At 45.6% G+C, this 17,734-nt stretch overlaps 13 protein-coding genes across 13 annotated transcripts, besides 14 other annotated features; 11 read left to right on the forward strand and 2 right to left on the reverse strand.

The window, feature by feature from the left end:
- Positions 1-17: 17 nt before the first annotated feature.
- Positions 18-112: a microsatellite.
- A 425-nt stretch (positions 113-537) lies between these two features.
- Positions 538-2,406, forward strand: Tb09.160.4400 (hypothetical protein, conserved; the record flags this gene model as incomplete). The annotated part of the gene is made up of 1 exon (XM_821890.1): positions 538-2,406. The coding sequence occupies one exon, from the start codon at positions 538-540 to the stop codon at positions 2,404-2,406; it is 1,869 nt and encodes a 622-aa protein (XP_826983.1).
- A 56-nt stretch (positions 2,407-2,462) lies between these two features.
- Positions 2,463-2,588, forward strand: Tb09.160.4410 (hypothetical protein, unlikely; the record flags this gene model as incomplete). Its single annotated transcript, XM_024642665.1, has 1 exon — positions 2,463-2,588. One exon carries the CDS (start codon positions 2,463-2,465, stop codon positions 2,586-2,588), a length of 126 nt encoding a protein of 41 aa, XP_024498452.1.
- Positions 2,589-2,735: 147 nt separating this feature from the next.
- Positions 2,736-2,846, reverse strand: Tb09.160.4420 (hypothetical protein, unlikely; the record flags this gene model as incomplete). Its single annotated transcript, XM_024642666.1, has 1 exon — positions 2,736-2,846. One exon carries the CDS (start codon positions 2,844-2,846, stop codon positions 2,736-2,738), a length of 111 nt encoding a protein of 36 aa, XP_024498453.1.
- Positions 2,825-2,873: a microsatellite.
- Positions 2,874-2,932: 59 nt separating this feature from the next.
- Tb09.160.4430 (NAD/FAD dependent dehydrogenase, putative) lies at positions 2,933-4,096 on the forward strand (the record flags this gene model as incomplete). Its single annotated transcript, XM_821893.1, has 1 exon — positions 2,933-4,096. One exon carries the CDS (start codon positions 2,933-2,935, stop codon positions 4,094-4,096), a length of 1,164 nt encoding a protein of 387 aa, XP_826986.1.
- Positions 4,097-4,257: 161 nt separating this feature from the next.
- Tb09.v1.0230 (hypothetical protein, unlikely) lies at positions 4,258-4,515 on the reverse strand (the record flags this gene model as incomplete). Its single annotated transcript, XM_821894.1, has 1 exon — positions 4,258-4,515. The coding sequence occupies one exon, from the start codon at positions 4,513-4,515 to the stop codon at positions 4,258-4,260; it is 258 nt and encodes an 85-aa protein (XP_826987.1).
- A 98-nt stretch (positions 4,516-4,613) lies between these two features.
- Positions 4,614-4,635: a sequence feature (AT_rich).
- A 106-nt stretch (positions 4,636-4,741) lies between these two features.
- Tb09.160.4440 (hypothetical protein, conserved) lies at positions 4,742-5,563 on the forward strand (the record flags this gene model as incomplete). Its single annotated transcript, XM_821895.1, has 1 exon — positions 4,742-5,563. One exon carries the CDS (start codon positions 4,742-4,744, stop codon positions 5,561-5,563), a length of 822 nt encoding a protein of 273 aa, XP_826988.1.
- An 811-nt stretch (positions 5,564-6,374) lies between these two features.
- Positions 6,375-7,175, forward strand: Tb09.160.4450 (40S ribosomal protein S3, putative; the record flags this gene model as incomplete). The annotated part of the gene is made up of 1 exon (XM_821896.1): positions 6,375-7,175. The coding sequence occupies one exon, from the start codon at positions 6,375-6,377 to the stop codon at positions 7,173-7,175; it is 801 nt and encodes a 266-aa protein (XP_826989.1).
- A 567-nt stretch (positions 7,176-7,742) lies between these two features.
- Positions 7,743-7,787: a microsatellite.
- Positions 7,788-7,916: 129 nt separating this feature from the next.
- Positions 7,917-7,943: a microsatellite.
- Positions 7,944-8,491: 548 nt separating this feature from the next.
- Tb09.160.4460 (hypothetical protein, conserved) lies at positions 8,492-9,523 on the forward strand (the record flags this gene model as incomplete). The annotated part of the gene is made up of 1 exon (XM_821897.1): positions 8,492-9,523. The coding sequence occupies one exon, from the start codon at positions 8,492-8,494 to the stop codon at positions 9,521-9,523; it is 1,032 nt and encodes a 343-aa protein (XP_826990.1).
- Positions 9,524-9,583: 60 nt separating this feature from the next.
- Positions 9,584-9,604: a sequence feature (AT_rich).
- Positions 9,605-9,875: 271 nt separating this feature from the next.
- Positions 9,876-9,905: a microsatellite.
- Positions 9,906-10,482: 577 nt separating this feature from the next.
- Positions 10,483-10,513: a microsatellite.
- A 141-nt stretch (positions 10,514-10,654) lies between these two features.
- Positions 10,655-10,684: a microsatellite.
- A 548-nt stretch (positions 10,685-11,232) lies between these two features.
- On the forward strand, positions 11,233-12,264 carry Tb09.160.4480 (hypothetical protein, conserved; the record flags this gene model as incomplete). The annotated part of the gene is made up of 1 exon (XM_821898.1): positions 11,233-12,264. The coding sequence occupies one exon, from the start codon at positions 11,233-11,235 to the stop codon at positions 12,262-12,264; it is 1,032 nt and encodes a 343-aa protein (XP_826991.1).
- Positions 12,265-12,324: 60 nt separating this feature from the next.
- Positions 12,325-12,345: a sequence feature (AT_rich).
- A 363-nt stretch (positions 12,346-12,708) lies between these two features.
- Positions 12,709-15,663, forward strand: Tb09.160.4500 (hypothetical protein, conserved; the record flags this gene model as incomplete). Its single annotated transcript, XM_821899.1, has 1 exon — positions 12,709-15,663. One exon carries the CDS (start codon positions 12,709-12,711, stop codon positions 15,661-15,663), a length of 2,955 nt encoding a protein of 984 aa, XP_826992.1.
- A 249-nt stretch (positions 15,664-15,912) lies between these two features.
- Tb09.160.4510 (hypothetical protein, unlikely) lies at positions 15,913-16,122 on the forward strand (the record flags this gene model as incomplete). Its single annotated transcript, XM_821900.1, has 1 exon — positions 15,913-16,122. One exon carries the CDS (start codon positions 15,913-15,915, stop codon positions 16,120-16,122), a length of 210 nt encoding a protein of 69 aa, XP_826993.1.
- Positions 16,123-16,133: 11 nt separating this feature from the next.
- Positions 16,134-16,164: a sequence feature (AT_rich).
- A 79-nt stretch (positions 16,165-16,243) lies between these two features.
- On the forward strand, positions 16,244-16,717 carry Tb09.160.4520 (calmodulin, putative; the record flags this gene model as incomplete). The annotated part of the gene is made up of 1 exon (XM_821901.1): positions 16,244-16,717. One exon carries the CDS (start codon positions 16,244-16,246, stop codon positions 16,715-16,717), a length of 474 nt encoding a protein of 157 aa, XP_826994.1.
- Positions 16,718-16,877: 160 nt separating this feature from the next.
- Positions 16,878-16,897: a microsatellite.
- A 176-nt stretch (positions 16,898-17,073) lies between these two features.
- Positions 17,074-17,098: a microsatellite.
- Positions 17,099-17,132: 34 nt separating this feature from the next.
- On the forward strand, positions 17,133-17,606 carry Tb09.160.4530 (hypothetical protein, unlikely; the record flags this gene model as incomplete). Its single annotated transcript, XM_821902.1, has 1 exon — positions 17,133-17,606. The coding sequence occupies one exon, from the start codon at positions 17,133-17,135 to the stop codon at positions 17,604-17,606; it is 474 nt and encodes a 157-aa protein (XP_826995.1).
- Positions 17,487-17,551: a sequence feature (T-rich).
- Positions 17,607-17,734: the final 128 nt, after the last annotated feature.

Raw genomic sequence — 17,734 nt, forward strand, 5'->3', positions numbered from 1 at the left:
AAGGAGAGGGAAAGGTTTTACCATTATTATCAGCATAATTATACGTTCTCACTTACTTACTATCATCATTATTAGTCATTATTTATTAATGAATTTAGTGTTAGTATTATTACCGTCCATCTCTCGCTTTCACTTTATCTTCCTTGTGATTTATCTTACCCCTAGTGTTTTGGCGCTGTGTTGAAGGGAGGGGGAGTGCGGCATCTCAGATCTTTGTCCTTTCATGCCCTTCAACGCACTGCATTGTGTTATTTCATTTTCTACGTTTCTGACTGTCACCTTTCTGTGCCTTCTTTTTGTCCTGTCTTATTTTACTAATTGCCGGGGACGTATATATATGTATGTATATATAATCATTCATTTATTCATTTGACATTACATGTTTGCTTCTCCGGACTTGTGCTTCTTCTGTTTTTATTCTTGGTTATCATCTCTGAGGCGGCTGTAACTTAGGTTGCTGCGAGTCCGCCGACCTTGTAATTAAAGGGAATAGTATCGAACGCTAAAGGCGTGCTCGCATACAGGAAGGAGGGGGAAATGCTTCTAAAGTTCACGGCAACTGGAGATTTTCTCCGTCCTTTCATTAATCTACTTCAAGCCACGACAAAACAAGGGGTGGTGCTGTTTTTCCAACCACTTGATAATGTGTTGGTTCTTCGCACGGTGGGGCCAAACAGTACCTTGTATTTAGTTGCTAGTGTTGGCACGGAACATTTCCATGAGTATCGTTATGACAAAGGGGATGCTACTGCGGACTCATTTGCGGTCGATGGTATTTTAGAGGCGGGGAAGGACTCTTCAGCAGAAGTTAACAACATGGAACATCATGTTCCTGTTTTGAGTAGAGCGTTACTTGCCACAGTGTTGCGGCAACCGCAGGGCCTTCACTTGATTAGTGTTCAGTATAGCTCTAGAGACGGTGATGGTATTTCTAAGGATGTGATGCAGTGGGAATGCGTTTGTGGGGATGGAATTGTAAAGGTGTTTATGTTGCCGCTAGTGCGAGAGAAACTGGAGCGGGCGTATGTTAACCCTGAAAGGTATGTTTTTGACGCGTGTGCGTCTGCGAAAACGTGGGGTCACTTCTTGCGGCACCTACCAGGATCGCAATTCATTGTTGTTCAACCACATGATACACATCTTGAGCTTCTGGTGATGAATTGTTCGGAGGCCGCCGGACACGAAGTTGACTCGAAGGTGCTAGTTCGACAGGGGGATTTACTTTTTATGCGCCGGATACACCGAGCAACAGAAGGTAATGATGATGGATATTCGTTATTACCCGGCAAATACGCAGAACTTAAACCCCTCAAGCATATTTGTCTCTTGGCCGATCAACTTGGTATGATGATCCGCCTGCGCTCTGCCATGGGGGGCGTTCCCCTCTTCGTGGAAACACTTACAATGCAAGAAGCTCAGTCCCTGAAGGCTGGAGGTGCTCCAACGGTCTCAATGGATACCGTGATAGATACTACGGCACCCGATTTGTATAATCGAGGCATGGCACCCATAAGCAGTTCTCTCCGAATAAGATACGCGGTGTACATTCCCGCAATCGACATTTGGCCATCATCCGCGGATAGTTTCGACGCGCCGACAGATGGTGGTCGCCGCTCGGTTGCCTCCACAGCAACAAGTCACAGAGATAGTCGCGATTTGACTAACATAGCGTCGCCGCGTGGATCTGTTGGGCTTCCTCAAGCAGATCCATGTCTCGGCTGTGCTGAAACCCCGGTAGCAAGTGCAACAACCGCAGTCAATGGGGTAACATCTGCCCCATTGCCGACGGGTTTGCATTTTGGTACAAACCAAGTGGGTACAGGCGGTGGACTCAACCCGCAGACATTGGCTAGCCCAACACCTGCTCCACTTACTTCAGGTTATTCTGTGGGGTCCCCTGTGATTTCAGCGCAGTCAGCTCCATCGTATGACCCTCCCCCCTCGGGAGTTGTGATCGACGGTAACATGATGATGGTGAGGTCAACATTTCAGGTAGGCAACTCCGTTGGTTCGGAACATACTAACTATAAGCGCTCTCGTGACAACGTGACGTCTGAAAGGTCTTCTGCGTTGCCCTTTTCACTCAGTGAGAGGGTACCGTGTACCGATAATTTTGGTCCCCAACCCATCGAACAGCGCGGGCACGAATCGACAACTTGGAGCACACTGACGCCGGAAAGACGCAGCTCCTTTCAACTCAATCACGATGAACAGTCGAAATTGCCTCCCATGGGAAGCAGGCAGCTTCCACTCGACGCACGGTACCCTTTGGATTTTAACGCTTATGTGCTGGAGTTGGACGAGGGCCGGTGTGAAGATGACTTGGATGAAGATGATGAGGATCTGCAGCGCTTCCTTGATAGTTGCGCCTCAGTGCTTGTTGTCCCCCAAACACAGAGTTACTAAGATTGATAGCCTTCTCTTTATATATCTTCCCTCGAAGCGCAGTGACGAGCGACTCAATGAGAGGCGAAGGCGGTGATATTGACAGTGGTGAGAAATGTGGGAGACACGTAAATTATGGGAGTCCCCTTGCCTCCTTTGTTGTTGCGCAGCGAATGGTATTAGTGCCCACATGCCCGTTCTAGTGGGTTGAATGCATTTAAAAATAACATTCACTTCGTGTCACAAGCGCATAAATGTGCGAGCAGATAGAGGTATATGCACACGTGTTCACTTATGTTTGTATTGTACTCCTATGCCGTTTCAGCAGTGTCACTGATCTGTCTTTTACACTATTCGCGTGACCGGCCCTTCACCTTCCTCCCAGCCTTTTCCTGATTGTCTAATGAACGAAAGGGAAGAGAAAAAATAAAGGGAATTAATACACTCATACATATATACATAAATATTAATACATATCATATATACGTGTCAGTAACCTCAGCGTAAAGGCAAAAAAAAAGTGAAGCAAGAAGAGGGGAGTGTCATTATGAGTCAGGATAGGGGCAAGCGGCAGGTTTTGGATGCTACAGTGCGTGATGACAACCCGTATAGCCGGCTCATGGCACTTCAGCGGATGGGTGTTGTGGAGAATTACGAGGCCATCCGCCAAAAATCCGTTGCAATAATCGGCGCTGGGGGTGTTGGCAGTGTCGTAGCAGAGATGCTCACGCGTTGTGGTATTGCGAAAATCCTTTTGTTTGACTACGATAAAGTGGAGCTCGCCAATATGAACCGGCTCTTTTACAGGCCCGAGCAGCAGGGGATGTCAAAGGTGGCGGCGGCAAAACAAACACTGGAAGGAATCAACCCAGACACCGAAATTGTGCCTTTCGACTTCAGTATTACAGCAGCGGAACACTGGCAGGACTTCGCTGATGCGTTAACAAAGAACGGTGGTGTAAAGCCCAGCACTCCGGTAGATTTACTGCTGTGTTGTGTTGATAACTTCCAAGCCCGCCTAACGGTCAATTACGCTTGTTTACTGTTCAACATTCCGTGGATGGAAAGCGGTGTTGCAGAAAATGCGGTGAGTGGTCACATCCAGCTACTCCTTCCCGGTGTGACACCCTGCTACGAGTGCTGTCCACCCCTTGTCGTGGCGACAGGAATGCCAGAGGCCAAGCGTGAGGGCGTTTGCGCTGCGTCTCTTCCAACCACGATGGGCATCGTAGCGGGGTTTCTCGCACAGAACGCCCTAAAGTACCTGCTGAATTTTGGAACTGTTAGTGAATACATTGGATATGACGCAGTGAGAGATTATTTCCCCTCTGTTACAATTAAAGCGAATCCCGACTGCCGCAACGCCACCTGCGTTGAGAAGCAGCGGGAGTACGCGGAACGGAAGGCGAGGTTGGGTGACGCAGCCCATCCCCTACACAACGCTGCCAAACATCGCACCGAGCGGGAGGCGAAGGAACGCGAGGCGGCAAAAGCAAGGGCAGCAGCATCAGCGAAAGAGTGGGGAATAGTAGTTGAAGAACACGGGAAAGATGATCTTTCCGTAAACACAAAGGGAGACACAGGTGGTGTGGAATACGCGTATGGCGCCGGCGGTAAAGCGGAGGGGAATGCCCCAAGGGAAGACGAGTTTGTTGCCGCGGATAGCGGGGAGTCGCTGGAGGCACTTATGGCCAAAATGAGAGCCATGTAGTAGTGATAATCTCTTGACGTGAGCAAGCGCTACGTCAGGTCACATATTTTATTCGTTTTACTCTTTCGCTGTTTTGCTCTCCTCTTGGACGTCGGTGTGGGCGTGTGTGTGTGGCGAGGGGTGGCAAGGGAAGTGGAGGAGGGAGGAAAATGGGGTCGGATTCAAGCTGTTTCGGTGGAGTTGGCAAGTGTGAACTTTTGTTGCGTTGAAATTTGTGAGTGTGTACCGACATCTTCCACCAAAGAAGATTGGCGGAACAGCTGCGGCTTCTCCTCTCCTTTTTGTGTCGTCAGAGTAAAGAAGTATCCCATTGCAAATCGGAAGAAAGGGAAGTTGGGATCAGTGTTTTTCTGCCTGCCGCCACAGTGTCTAACGGCCACCGGTAACCCTTCCACCTGTGCTTTTCTGGAACTTTCCATCTCTTCCTTAATCGATTCTATCAACCGCACGGTATTTGTCCGTGACCCGCAAATACCTGTTGTTCCTGTTGCAATAGATACTTTCCCCCCCCCCCCCCATAAATAAAAAAATATATATATCTTTGAATTTAGTTTACTGAAATCTGCTGAAACGAAAAAGGACAAGAGGGAGGGAAAACAAACAACGAGAAAAGATACTTTATCGTAGGAACTTTCCTGACTCAACATGTCGAAACAGGAGCCGTTGCAGAAGATTCCCGGTGAGTGTCCGACGCCCCGAGAACTGGGTAAGGCAGGCTGGATTATACTCCACAGTGCTGCCGCTGTGTTTCCGTACAACCCTACACCCACACAACAGGAGGCATTCCGCAACTTTTTACACGGCTGGTCCCACGCGTATGCTTGCAGCCATTGTGCATACCACATGCGACGTTACTTTCACCAGAATCCACCCGTCGTCACGGATAAGTTGGCACTCAACCGATATCTCTGTGAATTTCACAACGCTGTAAATGAGAGAGTTGGAAACAAGATATATGATTGTGACCCCATGAATGTTCTCCGCCGGTGGCACCCAACGTTTCCAGATATGGAGGATCAACCTACAATCGAGGAACAGGTGAAGTCACTCGAATTAAAGGAAAAGAATGAGACACCGCAAGGCGTTAGTGATCGATGGCGACAGCAGAACTCTTCCGCGTCACCAGATGGTAACGTTGGTCGATGGTCAGTGGGGGACGCGCGGTGGACCGATACAACTAGCGAGTCGCGTAGGACTAATGTCGGTGAGATCTCAGCGGGATGGGGAACCGCTGGTGAGAAGATGAAACAAAGAAATAGTGCGGGGGACGGAGTCAGTGATGCGGGTGCGAGCGAAAAGAAGTGGTGGCGATGGGGAAACTCCACTTCGAGTTCCACTACCGCAACCATCGCAACACCTTCTGCAGCTGAACCTGCCGAGGATGTTGAGGCTAGCGTTACCTCTATATTGAGTAAACTAAGGGCTTGCATGGTTTACTGCCCTGATGATAAGAAATCATCAGCGTGATGTCGAATTGATGATGCCCTTCACTATTTAATATTGGTGCGCATTCGTTGTTTGGGGTTCGGACTAGGTCGGCGCAGTGCAGTGCACTGTGAGTAACTGTGCGGTTATTGGGAAAACTGTGGTTGACATATTTGTTTTGCGGCGGCGAGGTAAGTGGATGTAACCGCATCCACCAATGGTGGTACGTGATGGAAGTGCTGAATGCCCGAGGTTGGGTTCAGATGTGCCAAACCATTAATGACACATCGATGCCTGTTAACAGGGGGAAATTAGCGCACTGGACGCCAATTTTATTTTTATTTTTGAGGGGGATGAATTCAGCATGACGTTTCTTTAAAAGAAAAATAAGGTGGAAGGGAGAGGGTGAAATGCCAATAACTCACTCTCCTAATTACAGGTATTATTCATTTTTACCTTCAGTTTTCGCATATCAGGCGGCGACGTCACAGAAGACGGGCCGCATACCACGATCGGCATTTTTTTTTTTTTGCGAACGGCTGCATTTATGTATATGCATGTTTTTTAGATTCAATTAAACGTTCATATGAGAAGAGCAAAGTATGCCCTATGGAGGTTCCTTAACAAGTCATCTCTTACTACCGCATTCACGTGCCGAATTAGGAGCAGTAAACACTGGGCCCCTTCGTTTTATCTTTAACTTTTACTGTACGTGTTTTAGAACACGAACTGGAACTCAAAAAGGTACAGACGCAAGGTGCATGGGTGGCATAAATATTTGCGAGTTGGGAGGTAAGGAGAGGGGAAGGAGCCTTCAAAAAGTCGGCGTGTACCAGAGACGGTGTGGCCTCGTATGTTTTTATTTTCGTACACCACTTCTGTACTCACACTCTTTTACTTCCCAATTGCGCGTGTGTGCGAATACCCCTACAACTACTCATTGCACCCTCCTATTTGTTTACGCTCATACACCCAATGCGAAGAAACAGGTAGGCATACTACAATAAAAATGGGTCCGCTCTCTAAGAAGCGCATGATGGTGCGCGATGGTGTCTTCTACGCCGAGCTCTTCGAGTTCTTAAAGCGCGAGTTGGCTGACGACGGTTTCGCTGGCGTTGAACATCGTGTTACTCCCACTCGCACGGAGATTGTCATCCGCTCCACAAAGACCCGCGAAGTCCTCGGTGAGAAGGGCCGCCGCATCCGTGAGCTAACGGCTTGCCTTCAGCAGCGGTTTAACTACAAGGAAGGCAAACTGCAGCTGTTCGCCGAGCGCGTGGAGGTGCGTGGACTGTCCGCAATGGCGCAGGCCGAATCCCTGCGTTTCAAGCTTCTCAGCAACCTTCAAGTGCGCCGTGCGGCCATGGGCATCATCCGTTACGTGATGGAATCCGGCGCAAAGGGCTGTGAGGTGACAATTGGCGGAAAGATCAAGGGCCAGCGCGCGAAGAGTATGACATTCCGTGACGGCTACATGATTAAGTCGGGTACTGCTCACAAACACTTCGTTGACACGGCCACCCGTCATTGCCACTTGCGTGCAGGCACCATTGGCGTAAATGTTAAAATCATGCGCCCACAGAGTATGATAGAGGAAGATGAGGTGCTACCCGACGTCATTACAGTGATTGAGCCGAAGACAATCGAGGCTTGATTAAGTAACACCGAACACACAGCACAACGATACATTAACTCTACCTCCAAGCAAAGAAAAAGTAATGCTCTTGTTGTTTTTTTTGTGTGTGTGAACTAGCGGGTAGTTTGCCTTTATTTTGCCTATTGTTGTTTCCCATTACACTCTTGTTTCGAATAGTTTACTTTTCTTTTTCTTTTTAATAATTTTCTTTTATATTTTTCCCTTTCTGCCTGAAGAAGGTAGAGGAGGATGGAGCACGTTACACAATAACAAACAGAGAAGCACATATATTTGTATGTGCTTTTCATTAATCCCTTTGTCAATGTTACCTCCACTTTAACCGGAGTGAAGATTTAACATGATGCATATAAATGTTTATCAATACATGTGCTTCTCTCCTTGTTTTCTTTTTTTCATAGTTTCGCTACTAGCATTTGATATCATAGCATGTTATTACACTCCGTTATGTCTTTCTAACAACAGGAGTACAGCGACGGTTTAGTGCTTCGTTTATCTCCATCCTGTTCTCAGCAACATTTCAATGTGATATGTATCGTTATTCAACAGGTGGCTGATGTAAGTGCTTATATATATACATATATATGTGTATGTATATTTGTACATATATATTCTCCGTAACCTGTCCCCTAGTTTTTCTATCGCTAATGCCATTAACCTCTCGCATGAGTGGTGGTGCTGATATTGATGATGACAAGGGAATGTCAGGAAAGAGAAAAGGAGGAAGTGGAGGAGGGATATATAATAATAATAATAATAATAATAATATGGATGATGCGACTCTTGGTCTCACCACTTTATGTTGAGTCCTAGGAACTGCTGTTGGTTTGTCACTATAATGGGAAGGTGTGTCTAGTGTGTGAGGATATGCTTGACTGTTTAATTATGCAACAACGCTTAAATTCATTCAAGTCGCATCGTTTCTTTACCACATCTAACAATTATGAGTGTTTTTACTCTCTGTATGTTTGTTGCGTGATATGTGTGTGCTCATTATAGAAAGTGCTGCACTTGCGCTCCCATTTCAATCGTAATCCATTTCACTCTTTTTCTTTTAATTCTTTCTTACCATTTCTCATTTTGAAACAAACAAAAGGAAGGAAAGCTTTTGTGTTTGACGAGTAATTCCCAACAGTAACAAGACAAAATTTGGTTGATTAGGTTTCCAACGTCATAATATACGGCTGAACTTGTCGAAGGTTATATTCCTCAGGAAAAAATTATTGAAAGGATCCCAAACAATTTAATAAAAGGATAAACCCACAGAGAAGTTGTTATTACTTTTACACGTATACCCAACTGGAACTCATTGAAATATGGTGAGGACGACACGCTTTTCACGCAACAGTTCCAAACCACTGTTTCAGCAATTACAGCTTATTACATCGTATGGACTCTTTCAGGAGTATCCACCCATTTGGTCACTTCCCCTTCCACCTCAACAACCTCGTGATACGGGAAAACCCACACTGGTGCTTGATATTGATGAAACACTGATTCATACTGTGGGGATGCGGAATGAGGGGTCGGATTCTGTCTCCTTCAGTTTCTTCCTGCGTCCACATGCGAAGGAATTTCTCGCGGAGGTACGTGAACTGTACGAAGTTGTGTTCTGGACGGCTGGTACCGCATCCTACTGCTCAGCTGTTATGGATGCACTGGAGGTGCAGGTGTTACAACTCCCACGATCATTTTACAATATTGATGAACTCCGCGTAGAGGCACGTGGTGGAATCTCCACCAAGAATGTTAACTTCTATGCCCTTTCCCGAACTCAAACGTTACAAGGGCATAATTACATGAAATACCTTCCAATGCTTGGCAGACCATTGAATCGTGTCATAGTGATCGACAGTGATGTACGCAGCTTTCCTCTTCATCCACGTAACGGTGTTAAGATCGAACCCTTCCTACCGAATGAACGTGTTTTATCCGAATATGCCCGCGTAGTAACCGATGAGGTGAAATATGGTCAAGTTGGTCAGCGGCAGTATGAAGGCGAAATGGCAAAAGTCATTGAGCGTGGTGAGGAGGAGGTAGCGCGATTGCAAGCGGATCATGCCCTTATGGATCTGATTCCAATGCTACGCTCTGCGGCTTCTTCAACTGATTTGACTCACGAATTAGACCATTGGCGTACGGATGAGTACACAAAGTGTGACGACTTTCGTGAAACGATGAACTCTCTCTCAGTGACAAGGCAGAAGATTCTTGGTAATGTTCTTAAGGAGCGACGCAACGTACCGATTCCGCCTCTCAAGCAGCACGTGATGAATCATGGATTTATGGAGGAGGCAAATGCCGCTATGAAGTTGGAGCAGATGCGACACACTCCTTCAAGACTTTAGGAGTATACATCTTAACGGTTAATATACATCTACCGTTGAACTGATGACGGAGCGTATTCGTTTATTAATTAATTAATTTATGAGTCACATATTTGAGCGATGGCTATTGATCGTGTACGTTACGATACTCTTTCTCCTTTTATTGTTAAAAGTTGTGTGTTTAATACCAATTTTGAGGAGCATCACATGTTATTGTTTTTTTTTATTTCATTATTTAGTACATTATTTATTATTGTTTTCTCTTCGTATCGTTTTGAGGTCTCTTCCTTTTTTTTTCTTATACTGAATGAAACCGCTTGTTTCAAAAAAATATTTGTTATACCCTTCTTCTACCTTCATTATCCATACACTCATATATATATATATATACATGCATACATATTTTAATAAGTGTTGATTTCTGTACGCACTGGGTGAAGCAAGTACAGTGCGTGAAGGCAAAGCAAAGGAAAGGTAATGCTCTTGTTGTTTTTTTTGTGTGTGTGAACTAGCGGGTAGTTTGCCTTTATTTTGCCTATTGTTGTTTCCCATTACACTCTTGTTTCGAATAGTTTACTTTTCTTTTTCTTTTTAATAATTTTCTTTTATATTTTTCCCTTTCTGCCTGAAGAAGGTAGAGGAGGATGGAGCACGTTACACAATAACAAACAGAGAAGCACATATATTTGTATGTGCTTTTCATTAATCCCTTTGTCAATGTTACCTCCACTTTAACCGGAGTGAAGATTTAACATGATGCATATAAATGTTTATCAATACATGTGCTTCTCTCCTTGTTTTCTTTTTTTCATAGTTTCGCTACTAGCATTTGATATCATAGCATGTTATTACACTCCGTTATGTCTTTCTAACAACAGGAGTACAGCGACGGTTTAGTGCTTCGTTTATCTCCATCCTGTTCTCAGCAACATTTCAATGTGATATGTATCGTTATTCAACAGGTGGCTGATGTAAGTGCTTATATATATACATATATATGTGTATGTATATTTGCTGTGTGCAATATACTCCGTAACCTGTCCCCTAGTTTTTCTATCGCTAATGCCATTAACCTCTCGCATGAGTGGTGGTGCTGATATTGATGATGACAAGGGAATGTCAGGAAAGAGAAAAGGAGGAAGTGGAGGAGGGATAATAATAATAATAATAATAATAATAATATGGATGATGCGACTCTTGGTCTCACCACTTTATGTTGAGTCCTAGGAACTGCTGTTGGTTTGTCACTATAATGGGAAGGTGTGTCTAGTGTGTGAGGATATGCTTGACTGTTTAATTATGCAACAACGCTTAAATTCATTCAAGTCGCATCGTTTCTTTACCACATCTAACAATTATGAGTGTTTTTACTCTCTGTATGTTTGTTGCGTGATATGTGTGTGCTCATTATAGAAAGTGCTGCACTTGCGCTCCCATTTCAATCGTAATCCATTTCACTCTTTTTCTTTTAATTCTTTCTTACCATTTCTCATTTTGAAACAAACAAAAGGAAGGAAAGCTTTTGTGTTTGACGAGTAATTCCCAACAGTAACAAGACAAAATTTGGTTGATTAGGTTTCCAACGTCATAATATACGGCTGAACTTGTCGAAGGTTATATTCCTCAGGAAAAAATTATTGAAAGGATCCCAAACAATTTAATAAAAGGATAAACCCACAGAGAAGTTGTTATTACTTTTACACGTATACCCAACTGGAACTCATTGAAATATGGTGAGGACGACACGCTTTTCACGCAACAGTTCCAAACCACTGTTTCAGCAATTACAGCTTATTACATCGTATGGACTCTTTCAGGAGTATCCACCCATTTGGTCACTTCCCCTTCCACCTCAACAACCTCGTGATACGGGAAAACCCACACTGGTGCTTGATATTGATGAAACACTGATTCATACTGTGGGGATGCGGAATGAGGGGTCGGATTCTGTCTCCTTCAGTTTCTTCCTGCGTCCACATGCGAAGGAATTTCTCGCGGAGGTACGTGAACTGTACGAAGTTGTGTTCTGGACGGCTGGTACCGCATCCTACTGCTCAGCTGTTATGGATGCACTGGAGGTGCAGGTGTTACAACTCCCACGATCATTTTACAATATTGATGAACTCCGCGTAGAGGCACGTGGTGGAATCTCCACCAAGAATGTTAACTTCTATGCCCTTTCCCGAACTCAAACGTTACAAGGGCATAATTACATGAAATACCTTCCAATGCTTGGCAGACCATTGAATCGTGTCATAATGGTAGATGACAATGTGCGCAGCTTTCCTCTTCATCCACGTAACGGTGTTAAGATCGAACCCTTCCTACCGAATGAACGTGTTTTATCCGAATATGCCCGCATAGTAACCGATGAGGTGAAATATGGTCAAGTTGGTCAGCGGCAGTATGAAGGCGAAATGGCAAAAGTCATTGAGTGTGGTGAGGAGGAGGTAGCGCGATTGCAAGCGGATCATGCCCTTATGGATCTGATTCCAATGCTACGCTCTGCGGCTTCTTCAACTGATTTGACTCACGAATTAGACCATTGGCGTACGGATGAGTACACAAAGTGTGACGACTTTCGTGAAACGATGAACTCTCTCTCAGTGACAAGGCAGAAGATTCTTGGTAATGTTCTTAAGGAGCGACGCAACGTACCGATTCCGCCTCTCAAGCAGCACGTGATGAATCATGGATTTATGGAGGAGGCAAATGCCGCTATGAAGTTGGAGCAGATGCGACACACTCCTTCAAGACTTTAGGAGTATACATCTTAACGGTTAATATACATCTACCGTTGAACTGATGACGGAGCGTATTCGTTTATTAATTAATTAATTTATGAGTCACATATTTGAGCGATGGCTATTGATCGTGTACGTTACGATACTCTTTCTCCTTTTATTGTTAAAAGTTGTGTGTTTAATACCAATTTTGAGGAGCATCACATGTTATTGTTTTTTTTTTGTTTCATTATTTAGTACATTATTTATTATTGTTTTCTCTTAGTATCGTTTTGAGGTCTCTTCCTTTTTTTTTCTTATACTGAATGAAACCGCTTGTTTCAAAAAAATATTTGTTATACCCTTCTTCTACCTTCATTATCCATACACTCATATATATATATACATGCATACATATTTTAATAAGTGTTGATTTCTGTACGCACTGGGTGAAGCAAGTACAGTGACTGTAGTGCTCTGGAGATGATGCAACGTGATACTGAGGGGTCTAGTACCTCTTTTGGTTCTTGCCGAACTGCATCTGATGTTTCCTCGCAGGTTTTAGAGGCTTTTAATCAGGCGGAGGAACGTACATCTGCTGTGTGGAGCCGTATTGGGGTTGCTGAAGTGGACAGACGAAATAAGTGGAACAGTTTTGTGGAAAGTCGCTTACTTGTGTATGTGAATGACTTTGTTCGACTGCAGGAGGCGGAGGAGATGTCCCTCGCAGCGGAGAACGACCGACTCTTTCGGGAAATGTTTTTCGCCTCTGTACGGTTGAAGGAACCTCCTCAATGCAAAATGTTGTCTCAACTTGTTGAGTCTATCTTGGAACAATCTGCATCTTTGTCGGCGGAAAAGTCTGAGGATGACCAACCCCCACTGCGTAAGAGAGCTATCACACCAGATATGTCTAACAATGGGGAACTGTGTTACAATGTTAGCTCGCGGAGTGGCTCTCCTCTCCGTAATAAAATGTACGCGGATGCTACCATAGATGAGATGAGTGAATCTGTCACTCTACCATCTTTTGTCACCGCGACAACGATGCTGGCCGCAAAGTGGGGAGACACACCAGATGATCGTAACACATCGCGTTTACCCTCTTTTCACAATGAATTTCAGCGGCAGAAGCGGGAGCGTAGTAGTCCGAACCCGTCGGCGCTCCCTCAAGAGGGAATACATCAACGAGACTCAGCCTGGACGGCACTGTGGCATCTGGCTCAGAACATGACCCACCAGGAGCTTAACCGTACTCTTGAAAGCGAGGTAGAGCGCATGAACTTCCTTGCTGACGTTAGACTGGGACAGTTATGCTTTTTGTACAAGCAACACGCTTTGTTACAGTTGCCACCACAAGAACAAATAGAGCTGCGAAGACAGTATGCCGAAAAGTTTCTTTCGACTGACGTTCACGGAAAAGTGTTGCACCAATCCCGCCACGCATCGCTGGTTCCGGGGCTTGGTAACCAAAACCTAATGAACGCAGTGCGACCCACCTCTTCTGACGCGAAAACCCCGGGTATCTCCTCATCACAATGCACAATCGGCACGTCCGACTGCAGAAGCTCTGTCGTGAGGGATGAGTTTGACCTTCTTTCAGATTCTATACCTGACCAACTACGTACGTCACAGGGATTTCCACCACTGAACTACGTTGGTGGCAAAGGTAGTGGTAACGACACAGAGGAGAGCTGCCGCAGTGGAGGCTCCTCTGCTGGAGCCCAACGAGGCGAAGCCTCAGCGCGTGGAACCATCTTCGCGGTTGATGTGGATGATGTTTTGCGCTTTGGGCGGCGACAGGACTTGTCGTTAGAACGCATAAATACTGAAGCACACGTAATTCATGGAAAGATCATTGCGCAGAATACCCGTATGGCTGATGAGTGCGAAGGGGAGGTGAAGTGCATCGACGAGCTCTGGGCCATGCTAGAGGACACTAAGTCCACTGAGAAGGGCGAGAGGCGCAGCGGAAGAGGACAAGAAGAGGGTGGTGAAGGGATATCCCAATTTGCGAAGGATAACGAAAGTGCAGTTCCATCACAACAAGAGTTTATGTCCCGTTTAAATCAGTTGCTATATGATTACGAGCATCCAGAGGAATGTGTGTCTCCGGCCGTGCTGCTTCCAGTGGAGGGGGGAAAACACTTCGATTTCTCGGAGGGGACTCCAGGTCAAAGGACTGTTTCGCCCGTTCTAAGTTGTGGCTACAACGCTGGCGCTTCCAATAGCATCACTGGTGCCGGTGGGCCTGTCAACCATTTGCCTGCACCGCTTCTTAAACTCTTTACTGTGCCCTCTTATGCGCCTATCCTTGCATATGCTGTCAATATGCGAGAGCGGCTGCAACGCTTTGTGCTTCAGAAAAGGATGTGCCTGGTGCGCAGAGTCACAGATCAATTGACTGATGCGTACCAGCACTATTACAATCGGACCCATGATCCTGCATACCGTGTGACACCAGATTACTCGCAGTGGATGAAGGGGATCAGTGGCACTGCGTTGGCTGGTGGACTCAACCTTAGCACTAGCATCAGCATCAACAATAGTGACAGCGGTTCTGTCTGGCAGCAACTACTGTACAAATTCAAACCCCGTGTGAATAATGAGGACTTGAAAGAGCTTCTTAAAGAGGTTCAGCACGTTGAGCGTCGTGCAGGGGCTGAATTGGACTCTCTTAATGCACGTCTGAGGATACTAGACGAGCTTGGTCCGTTGCTGCAACGGCGGGATGAAATTCTCCAGCAACAACGGGCAATTCAAGAAGGCAGCCGCGAACGCCTTCTCAGCAGAAAGGTGAACATGGCCAAGCAGTTGCTGTATGAAGAAAACGTACGTCGCCAGTGTGTGCACGAGCTGCCAAAGATTTACGGACAGATAGCGGAGTCGTTGCGACGTTGGAATGAGGAGGTCACCGACAAGAGTAGTAAAGGAGAAACAAACAGCGCTAGACGTCTTCTTATCAACGGCGTGGATGTTGCCGAGCTTATCAACGAATATTACGCCTCGGTAGCGAGCACAACAAATACCCGCCGCCCCGTGCGTTCAAGGTCAGCGACAGCAAGTGCCACCACGAGTAGAAACAACTCGCCATCCCCTTTGCCCTCTCGAGGCGATGCCCACGCCCTGACGCCACCACGTCACCCGATGCGTAAAATGTCTCCTGCACCACGCACTCCAATGGCTCTTCGTGAAGAGTACATTCCCTCAGGGAAGCCATCCATAGTGAATCTTGGGGCATCACCGAGTTTGCGTGTACGGTCTCAACCTAATATTAGTCAACGTCCTGCCATGAAATCTGGCGAACCGTCACCAGTGAAGACTATGACTCCGTTGACGAGGAAGCTTCACCCTCATAACCCCCACCTCCGTAGTGAATCACCCGTGGCGGCAACGCGAGAAACGCTTTTCAAAGATTCACGAAAAGCAAACAGGTAATGATACTACAGCCGGGCGGCTGACTGCTGCTTGTTGTACCTGTTATTCAACCGTCTTTTTTTTTTTTTGAAAAAATTGTTATTGTCACTTTCAAGGATTGAAAGGGGCTTTCACATTAGAGTGGAAAGTGAATATAAGGGAAAGAAAACACGACCAACAATAGTAGAAAGTTGTCTACATATACATCTCTCCCCTCTCTCTCTACCTTCACACCGTAGACCTCGCTCGTTACCGAAGCGTACTGTACTAATGACTTCAGTAGCTTCTCCGTTCTGTTGTTTTCTTTTCTGTTACGGTCCGCACACGCGGTTGCATTTGTATGCGCACTCTGCATTATTATTATTATTATTTTGTCTTCCTCCTTCCCTATACTCCAATGACGTTAGAACGGTAGGAGTCAGCTCAGCGTCCACACGGTGGCTTCTTCTCGGCTTAGAGTTGAAGAAAGGTGAAAAGTAGAAAATTGAAGGTTTATTTATCTATTTAATTTTTTAAAAAAATCAAATTTCAAACCCCAAGTAGGGAACAATTAGGAAGAAACCAGATAGTAGTACGAGCATTGCAATCGCCTCTAACGGTCATGTCATTTCCAAAGGAATGGACCGACACGTGGAATCTCTTTGACGATCGCCGCTCTGGCAGCGTAACACACTCCGATGTGAAACACATCATTCGCAGCTTGGGTCGCCGTTACACTGAAGCGGAGTTCAATGAGTTGCTGCACGACATCCCCGATCCGATCCCATACCAATCTTTTGTGGAAATCATGCAGAAACCATATAATGGTCCAACCGAAGACGACCTGCGCACAGCGTTGCGTGCATTTGACGGTAACGACTCGGGCCAATTAAAACTTTCAGAGCTCATTACGCTACTCACGTCCCTCGGAGAGAAGATGCCGGAGGCGGAGGTGAAACAATTACTCTCAGAGGTTCACACCAATGAAGATGGCCGAGTAAATATTGATGATCTCGCGCGGTTCCTTTGCACTCCGTTACCCACAACACAACCGGATATTGCTGAGCTGCAGAAGCAACTGGCGGGCATCTCTTAAGAATAAAGTTTGGGGTTAGGGTTAATGGGGAGAGAGAGAAGCTACAAAAGATTATGAGTGACGGATGGAAAGTGTTAACCAAGTAAATAAAATTTAGAGTTAGAACTAGACGTGCAGACGGCACTTGAGGGGAAAGTAGAAGCAATGTTTGCATGTTTGTTTGTTGTTGTTGTTGTTGTTTTGCGCATATCTGCTCGCCTGTTGTAAAAGGGAGAAAACTTTGTTCTGCTCTTCGTTTCTTTCGCACCAGCGGGAACACTAAAAGGAAGAAGCTCAGAGGGTTAACGAAAAGGAGGTCGAGAGGAAAAGGGGTACTGAAAGAAGAGGTTTGTTGTGTGCTACTTCAGTGCATTCAAGTGTGTATGTATGTGTGTGTGTGTGGGAAAAAGTTAGTGAGAGTTGAAAAGTGGTACCAATGGGGTGCGAAAGAAAATCACTCAGTTGCAGTTACTTTAAGTGTGTTATGTCTCGCTTGTGTGCAAAGTTCACTTCCTCCACACTACGAAGGGGTGTGACGACCACAATACAACACGCACCCACTGGCTTGGTGGCACATATTAAATTCACTCAGATGTGTGTAACCACACTTTCTGCTCTTTGTTCTCTCTCTCTCTTTTTTTTCCTTTCGTTGAACCACTTTTTGCTCGGTTTTTTTTTGTATTTCCCTGCGTTTGCTCTTTCCTTTGCCCCTCCCTCCCTCCCTCTGCTTCCCCTCTTATTGTTCTGCCTCATATCAAATCCGCGACACCTCCGTTACGTGCGTGAGGGGTTGTTTTTGTTTTCTGTTTTGCTCTTTTGTTTCTTTTTCTCTCTTCCCGCTTTCTTTTTTTTTTTGTGTATTCACACGGGTGCGCCCTCTTGTACCGCAGCCAAACTCAGTTGTTTATAGCAGTTGGTGTTTATTTCTTTTCGTGTTTTTTAAGTTCACCTTTTTTTTTGTAAATACCTGGGTACTTGGTTGCATGCACCCTTTCTCTTTCGTTTCGTGGCCGTCGTTTACTTCCAATGGAGTTGGGG

Source organism: Trypanosoma brucei, chromosome 9, assembly GCF_000002445.2.
Source record: "Trypanosoma brucei brucei TREU927 chromosome 9, whole genome shotgun sequence".
Lineage (NCBI taxonomy): Eukaryota > Euglenozoa > Kinetoplastea > Trypanosomatida > Trypanosomatidae > Trypanosoma > Trypanosoma brucei.